Genomic DNA, 9,189 nt, shown 5'->3' on the forward strand with positions numbered 1-9,189 from the left:
AAAGAGAAGAAAAAGAGGGTTGTATTCCAACCATATTTCTTTTAGGAAATGTGGGATATTTTATTGCAAGCTTTGTGAGGATGTTTCCGCTGTCGATTTACTCATCTATTGTACACTCTGACACCATGAGCAGAGTTGTGGGTTTAATTCTCGCTAATATCACAAAGGCCTGGGATCTCTAGGAGCCGCTTGGCAGGATTGGACAAATGTGCAGCAATAAACTCTGCAGGAGTTTGGTCAGTGGTTTCACATCACAAGGTTTGTGTGTTTCGCTTCCCAGTGTTGTGCCCTACATTACTAACAATTACTCACATTGTAGTTTTATTATTACAGCATTGGAATGCTGAGAAGCATGGCTTGCATCATGTGCCAGGGTATAAAGGCGACATTTGTGTAATACGTATGTTTAATAAAGGGTGAATGAATCAAATAAAGGCTATTCCAGTTTATTTGGCTCCATTAAACAAGTTAAACAGCAGTGAATCAGTTACTATAGCAACATGTGGTGGGTTGATATCCTAGTTATGATAGAGACATGCAGCAGATGCTTAATTAGATGGGATGGGACGTATGTTAAGGCTGCATGAAAGCTGCATCAGCCTGTAAACCCATGGACCTCTAAGTGCTTATATAATCATACTCAAACTCAGAACAAGCTCCTTGTACTTAAGTGACATCAGTAATTCACTAGTGGTTGCAAATGGGTTAACCAGCATTAGTGCTTCTGGTTTTGTGCTCCATTACATAAGGTCCACACGTATGCAGCCTTACCAAGCGAGAATAAAACTGAACCAATTCTTTGGGACAATACAATGTGGTAAACGAGGAAACCCTCATAATTGCAAAAACAATGTGTGAACACATTCATTACAATGACTAATAAATGGCCAATAGGCTTTTAATGTGCTTGCTCATGAGAAAATCCTTATTCTACTTTCGGCTTGTCCCGTCACCACAGCAAATAAACCTTCTAGTCGATTTCATGCTTACCTGGTAATTCTGACAAACTTTTATGCCGAATCTCGTTCCTGCCGCCAATCTCAGCATTTATCCAGGCTTGGGACCGGCTCAAGGGAGACGCTAACTGTGCTACCACTGAGGCTACGTTGCTTATAAGCAATTTAATGCTCAATATGTTCCCTGATCTACGATGTCGGTCAACCTGAAGCCTCAGAGCCAGCTACAAACAAATTTTGTTTCTTTGACATATTTTAATGCGCATGAGAAGACATGAAGAGTCAACACATCAAAGCATAACAAGTGAGAACGCAGACAATAACAGCATGTCTATAGACATGTCTGCACTTACATATACAGATTACAGACTACATCAGAATAATACTTTTCAATAACTATAATCAAAGGAGTTTGGTTTTTGAAATTTAGAGACAATGCCTATGTGCAATATGTTTTTGTCTTCATGAAAGGCATTACATTTCTAATGACTCTCATGACAATAAAATAAAACACATAAGATATAGCACATAATATTTTACTTCTTAGATCAGGTCACCGCTGCGTTGCTTCGCCCCTCGGTCCTGACAAACACAAGAGATGCCCCATTTTCTTTTACCCCTTCTGGGCGGAGAAGAATAAAGAGCTATTGGAGTCTTGTGCAGAAGGAAATTTGAGCGTTTCCTCAGAGTCTCGCAGCTGTAGGTTTTTGCCACAAGCAGCTCACTCTCAACAGAAGAAACAATCATGTGGCATTTTCACTGTCTCCAAACGATGCTGCAGGGCTGGCCGACGGCTGTTTATTGGCCCTTCCTGGAAAATGAAAGCATTTTCCAGTTTTCCACTGTGTGAACTCGCTGCTGGCTTCATTCCCCTTCATTTTCTTAAAATCGGAGTTGGTCTTTTAAGGCTCCACATGGTCCACACAAGTTGGTTATTTTTCCACCAGCTTTATTTTACAGTCCTCTCCTTCAAGACGTAGAAGGGGAGCAGTGTCCGGAATAGTCGAGTCAGGATGCAGAGGCACAAAGACTTATCAACAACAAAACAAACAAACAGAAACCCTTGGTGATGTTTTAGACAGGAGCTCCCATTTTTCTCCAATATCAGGATAACACTATAATTTCACTGGCGTCAACATGACCGAAATTACAGAAATGGGGATTTCAGGTGAGGTGAGGGGCTTTATTTTCAACTGTTACTCAATTATTGTATTTTTTTTTAGAAGACTGAGATGAGTGCAAAGACCCCATATAAGAGAGCGCACGGGTAAGCTACCAGGAACTGCTGCCCATCCATAGCCAATGCCGAAATGAAGATTTTCGAGGCTGAGAAACTGCACCAGCCAATGATTGTTGCTGTTAGTATAATTCCAACCATGCCCCTGGGAAAAAAAGAACAAAACCACCACTTCAATTATTCAATGATGGTAATTGTGGCAATTAATTCCATAATAGATTATATTAATTATCAAAACTCTAGATTTCCTATGTACTTACTGTAAAGACAAGAGGACTCCAAAGCTGGAGAGTAGGATCATTGGGAGGAGGCAGTATCCCAATACGCTGGCCACACAGCCGAAGGACACGCCTGTCATACTCATGAGGTTGAGTAGACAGTACACACCGAGGCAGCCGATGGCGCTGATACCGTACACGTAGCCAAACTGGATCTTACCTGCCTAGGAAGTGAAAAGAGCGAGGAAACATTCACACAATTACATTAATGAACCTGCGTGACAACAGCTATTATTTTAGTCTGTTGCACACCGTGTAGAAAGAAACTGGGACGGCATGTTTTACCAAGAGAAGTGTTGCTCCAAAGGCCAAACAGAAGACCATGGGGCCGGCCAGATCCGTCTCGTTCATTATGCTGCCATCTGCTGCCTTCAACGGATGCAGCACCGTCAGCGTCTTCTGCCAGATGTGGTCAAAGTTGATTCCTAATTCTTAGACAGGGAAACCACACACATCAGACCCATGAACACAGCTGATGGAAGAAAATTCACAAGACAGGTACATAGGTGTTGCACAGCACAGGGCTTAATGCATGATAGAGGTGAATATGTGAAGCCTGCTGATGTGGTGGTAGTATTCGATACTTCTATGTCACTGGCACACTTTTTCCCAAATGTAACTTCCATCATTGATCTGGTGACTTATGTTTAATCACCAGTTTCATCACCAAATTATCAGAAAATAAATTTGCCTCACACAAACGTCTTCCCGAAATAACGCGTTGTCTCAGGTCATCGGTTCAGCCCCAAAAGCTATTCTTTATTCCAGATAATATTCAAAACTATCAGAAAAAATTAGAATACCACTGTGATGCAGTAAAAAGATTTCCATCGTTCCAATGATGAATTTACCTATCATTAATAAATGTTTGTATTAAAAACAGAATAAAATTACTTCCAAATGGCAAGACAGCCAAGCCTATGTACTGATATTTTTTGCACAATAAGATGCAAAAGGTAAATCTCACAACTTTGCTTGTAAACAACCGGGTTTATTGAAGATGCATTTTTTATACTCAATAATGACATTATTACCAATTATCTTATTATATCATTACCTCCCAACAATATTTGTAATCAGAGTTGTAGTACACCGTTTGTTAACCTTTATGATATTATATTTCTGCATTCTGGACTAAACTACTTCAGTCAGAGGAGCTGCCACCGACTGGGAGAACGCATTTAGAGACAATAACAGATACAGCTGGGTTGTGGCTAACTTACCTTCTAGCAGTGGTGGCTCGTCATCAAAACTGCTGTACATGGATTGCCCCGGGGATGGAGTGTATGTTTGCGTGGGTTGGAAGATTTGCCCCGTGTATGGTTGCTGGGGTTGCATCATCCCTGGGGCAGCGTAGCCCATGGGCTGAGAGTAGTCATACTGACCGTATTGCCTGGGAAACACAAGATGGCAAGTTCAACAATACATTTCCATTTCCAAACAATATCTCCAACTACGAGGTGTTGTTTCCTTTAGAAAATAGCAGTATTTGCTTTTGGCAATAGCCAAGGAAGCAGGAAAGGAGGCGTTTCATCACTTACTTGTTGTTGGGGTCTTCAGCATTGTTGTAGCCGTAGCCACCCTGGCTTTGGTCATCTACGCTGTAGCTGGACTGGTAAAAGTCTGTGTTGATATTGTCAAACCCTGACATCTCCCAGTCTGCTATATATATATATATAAAAAGGTGTGAACGCAGGGATACAATCAGCTAAAACACTTAATTGTAAAATCTCGACAAAATTGTTCTCTTTAACTAAATAATTAAAGTCCCTCAGTCGAACACCAATCCCGCTAGCCACTAGCTAAGATTAATTTGACGCAGCAGCATTGTTCAACCATCAATAATCAGTTTACCTACCTTGGTATGGTTTAAATAACGCTATCAGCTATCGATGCTAGCTAACGTAGCTAGCTAACACACAACATCCAGGATAAGTAAAAATATATATTTCGTACATTAACAGTGTGTTTGTATTAAATAACTGTAACAAATGTGTGTCGTTAGTCAATCACAATTGTCCCCAAGGATAAGTTAACCGAGCTATAACTCTTTGGGTGGCTAAAGTTACCTCTGCAGCCACTTGGCTAGCTGATGCTAGCTATCACAGATGTTGAGACGCTATTTTCATACTTTGCGGGTTAAGCAGTGGCTTCAATATTCCAAACAAAAATTGCCTGCATAATTATTATTCTTCAGATATAAAAGCATCACAAAAAACAACAACACTCACCTGTGATGTTTGACAAATCTACCGAGGACCGGACCAATTTGGTTGCTATTGCTACGTGTCAAGAGAATGGCAAAAACTTCCGGGCTGATTACGTAGACGACGGAAAGCAACAGGGGACATTAAAAATTTCGTTTCAAAAATAGCAAAACAAATGCGCACTCTGACTCTGCGGACGTTTGATATTGCGTACAAATAGTCACGAACTACATGAATTTTAAGGCTGGGAAACGGTTTAAGGTTAACAAACAGTGATTTTAATTCTCCGTGGTTCTGATTATTGTTACACAGAGAAATTATATCTGATTCGCCGTTATTTATCGGGAGAAGAACTAAGGACGGAGGCCTAAATTAATAAAGATGTTCATTTTATGATTAAAACAGCAGAAGTCAGATATTCAAGTGCTGTGTAATGTACACATGAAAAATCAGGAAATTATTTCTGAGCCTGCACATTTGTAGACCAACACAGAAAAAGGACTACCAATGATACCCATACATAGGCCTACTTTATATTATCCATGCATTTAGAAACAAATATAAGTTTGCAGAACATATGTTCACATAAAAAAAATAATGCTCCACAATCAGAGCTGGATCTGCCTTAAATCTAATCATTTCACATTGCCTGGGCCCTCCTTTATAAAAGCATAATCAACTCCACCCAAATGTTGAGGGTATTAAAGAGAGTGCTAGTGAATGTTGTGACTGTAAATGTAAATATAATAGACGGCTAATATAAAAAATCATCAAACTTACCTTTTATGAAAACTATCAAATTAATATGTCATTCCAAAATCCTTCTGTCACCTCTGTTAAAACGACTACAGTTGCATCATAAATCGAGTTTAGTAACAAACTTATTTCTGCCTCAGTGCTGAAATCCCCACGGGCACTTCTCTATAACAATACAATTTTGGCATTTCAGCCATAGATTCACTGGTGCAGTGCACAAAGGAACTTAATTATCCAGACTTGGCTCTGCTCTGAGCCTGGAGTCCCAGATCTATTTTTAAAAAAAGAGAAATAATAGAAGTAATGTAGGGGGGGGGGGGGGGGGGGGGGGGGGGGGAGCTTGGAGTCAAACAATGTCATTATTCAGAGGAAACATAATACAGACTTTTTTTTCCCTTTGTCTAGCTTTCCAGAGAGAGGCCTTTGGACAGGTGTTGCACAAAGCAATTGTTTAAATACAGTTATAAGGAACATTTCTTCTGGCATCTGTCATATTTTGCTTTCAGAATCCAATTCTGGGAACTAGATTCCAGTCTTTGTGTTTAATACTCATTCCAAGATTACTTCTAGACAGTGTCATTGCCTTTTTTACACTGAAGGAGCGAGCAAGGCAGACCAAATGAGAAAAAGAATACCTGCCTACCTTCCATTGCCTCTCATCTTTCCTTGGACATGTAGTAGTTATTTTTGAACTTGAATAACATTTCTCGTTAATCCACTTAACAAACAAAAATTAAAAAGTGTCAGAAAGAGAGAGAGTTATTGAATTTAGGGCAGTATACTGGCATGGTTTCATAATTACCATCTTTTATAAAGTCTCTACTGTAATCCCGCTGGCTCTGCTCGGGTGGATGAATAGATTAAAAGGACTGAATTTCCTTTACTGACACAGCTCCTCATCTCCAACCACCAGTCCCTCAATTAAGAGCTCTTTCTCCACCTCCCCCAGGATCAAAGATCGAGAGAGAGAAAAACGGGCTGGATCAAGCTGCCGTATATGTTCTTGTCTACAAATATGCAAAGAGGAGATAAGATTTAGCTCCTTCTGTCCATCATTGACAAATATGTGAATGAGCATTAAAAAAAAAAACACACACACACACATGCCCAGTTCTATTTTTGTAGACATTGATGTAGCACATTTGCTACAAGATTAAATAAATTCATCTGATTCATCTTAGTGAGTTATCTGCACCCCCCCTGCACCCCCCCCCCCACACACACACTGATATGACAACCATAAGGATAGCAAACTAGTGGGCATCTGGTGCTTCTCTGGAGCAGCTTTCTTTACTCTGTGAGAGAGCTACTTTAGTACAGAAGTATCAATCAGCAATTGAAGCTTTTGTTCCAAAATTAGATATTCCTCTGAGAAGATGACAGCCAACATGAATCTTACTTTGGATTACAGGGAGGAAATTTGGATAGAATAGAAACAGGCCAAAGATAGCATCAGAGCACGATTGCTATTATATAAAAAACATTTTTTTGTTTTCTTCAGGAATCAAATTACTGTGATGTGTTCATGTATTCAAGGTCTTACTCATCAGAAATGTGTGTTTAAGTGTGTTTAATAAGTATGCCACCCCCACTTAGACGCCGAGTGCCTCCCTTTTCTTGCTACTCTCAGTTTAGGTTTTGCATGGTTGTCAGCCTGGTGGAAGCTACACATAAATATGCCCTAAATTTCATCCTTAACATCCTGGTATCCTAACATATATAACATATCGTTCCAATTGGCTTGTGTGACACCCCAGACACGAAATCCATAGCCACTTTTTGTCATCATGTGACAAAGGGGGTTCGAGGCTTTCGACAACACCATTCAGTTATTGATTATTTATTTGTGGTCTGTGTTGTCCCAGCTGAGTCATTGGCTTTCTTAGTTAATCCAGAGTTTGAAACAAAGAAAGGCCTAGACTTTTTCACTGGGCCTTAGAGACCTGTAAATAAGATGTAAAGCCTGATAAGGCCAGAAAGTAACAACATTGGGAGTACAAGGTAGGGTTCAAACATTTGGAGACCCTCGATTGATGCTCTCTCTCTTCTGCTCCTTTTACCTTCTTTGCTCCACTGAGCATCACATTTCTGCGCCCCACCTGCATCTCCACCACGTGAGCACAGAGTGCTTCGCTATAGCATGAATAGAAATGGATCATTTTAGTTTCCTTCAAGCCACAGTAGCATCTCTACCACCGTCGCAGCCTGCCAGAGCGAGCTACCCATGCGCTCGTCCGCGGAGCCTCCGCTCCAGTTCAGCTCCAGCGGAATCGCTGCCACCCACATAGCATTGCAAGAGCCAGCTAATGACGCCACTCTTATGCTCAACTACAGACTAGCTGCTGTCTAATCGCCATAGCAACCCACAGCGTCAGGACCCGTAACTCGGAGGGCCGAGTCAGAAAAAAAGACAGGAGAATCCTCACTGTAAGTTGTTGGTGTTACAAACACACCAGTCGTTACTTTGCTGGGATCCCCTTTCTTGTGTAATGGACACAGTGTATGGCGATGTTGTTGTATTTCTTCTCTCACATTATGCCCTTCTTTGTGTCTGTCACCTGACAACAATCCCTCCAGGCTTCCATGGTCTTTGGGGACACTCCCTGTGGGTTGAAACAAATCTCCCACTCAAGTATCTACCAAGGTTCTATTGCTGTGGGGCGTCCTGTTCAGCTGTTACTGGGTGGCAGTAGAGATAGCGATCGAGCAATTTCAGTCGCTGCACTGGTCTCCTTTTGCCCTCTCATTTGTCTCTTTCATTGGTAGAAGTGTGTTAATGCTTCACTGTTTATTAGCAGGATTATGGAAAAACTGTTGGATGGACCTTAATAATAATAATAATAAATAATCTGAAGATGGATCTTGGTTTAATTTAGATCCCATTAAATTTTTAGAGCGATCCGGATACCCGTCCTGATATGAAAAAATAAAATAAAATGCTGATCCGGATTGTGGATACTGTCACGATACAAAGTAAAAATCTGGATTTTCCCATTTACTTATAACAGAGGCTCTAACAAAAAATCATAGTTTGTAAAATATGCATTCAATTCACTCAACAGAAATCACAGTCATAAAGGAGTTCAATATGCACTGTCATGCAAAATATTACATTTTAACATTAAAACCCAATTTATGGATTCAAAAATCTGTTCTGCCACCGTGCAAAAGTTCAAACCACAAGAAAAATAAACCCACAAAAGAACATGAACAAAACCTTAGTGTTGCCACGTGCTATGGTGATTATCACTGCAAATGTAGCTGCAAACATAGCCAATGCTTAACAGCACTCTAGAAGACGACACACCGGAACTACACGCAGGAGGAATGCAAAATAAACTCAAACGTTTCAGTGCACGAGAAGAAAAACGCCCGTTTTTTCCTCTCCTCTAGCAACACATTTGCAGCATCAATCAGTATACTGAGCATTTGCATTTGATGCAGATTTTTATACGAGTTGAAGAGCGATGTCGGCTCCTAAACATTCAAAGCATGTTCAGACTGATAGAAACCATTCGCCGTCAATTCCAAGAGCTGAGGAGTATAGCAAAGAAACTCCTGAAGGGATGGAGAAAGAAGAGAGAGAGAGAGAGAGAGAACACATTGCAGGGAGCGCTGACGACTATGGCAGTAAACTAGCAGAGCTATCTCGCCCCTAACAGTGTGCCCACACGGTACTAATGCTGGCAGAGGGAGAACGGGCGCTTAGCAACGTCTCATCTGCTTGGTTTACCACATCAACGGGGCTAAGATCC

General features: G+C 40.8%; 1 protein-coding gene across 2 annotated transcripts; it reads right to left on the reverse strand.

Annotated features, from left to right (window-relative positions):
- Positions 1–1,202: 1,202 nt before the first annotated feature.
- On the reverse strand, positions 1,203–4,752 carry yipf5 (Yip1 domain family, member 5). 2 transcript variants are annotated; one of them, XM_068744626.1, is made up of 6 exons: positions 4,703–4,752; positions 4,013–4,130; positions 3,695–3,864; positions 2,757–2,902; positions 2,454–2,635; positions 1,203–2,338 (listed from the first exon to the last, which is right to left on the reverse strand). In XM_068744626.1, exons 2-6 carry the CDS (start codon positions 4,120–4,122, stop codon positions 2,176–2,178), a joined length of 771 nt encoding a protein of 256 aa, XP_068600727.1. In that variant the 5' UTR covers positions 4,123–4,130; positions 4,703–4,752; the 3' UTR covers positions 1,203–2,175. The 2 variants fall into 2 exon arrangements, with proteins under 2 accessions (XP_068600727.1, XP_068600726.1); XM_068744625.1 differs by having other exon boundaries at positions 4,013–4,133.
- Between the last annotated feature and the right edge of the window lie 4,437 nt (positions 4,753–9,189).

This window comes from Brachionichthys hirsutus, chromosome 10 (assembly GCF_040956055.1).
Source record: "Brachionichthys hirsutus isolate HB-005 chromosome 10, CSIRO-AGI_Bhir_v1, whole genome shotgun sequence".
NCBI classification, from domain to species: Eukaryota; Metazoa; Chordata; class Actinopteri; order Lophiiformes; family Brachionichthyidae; genus Brachionichthys; species Brachionichthys hirsutus.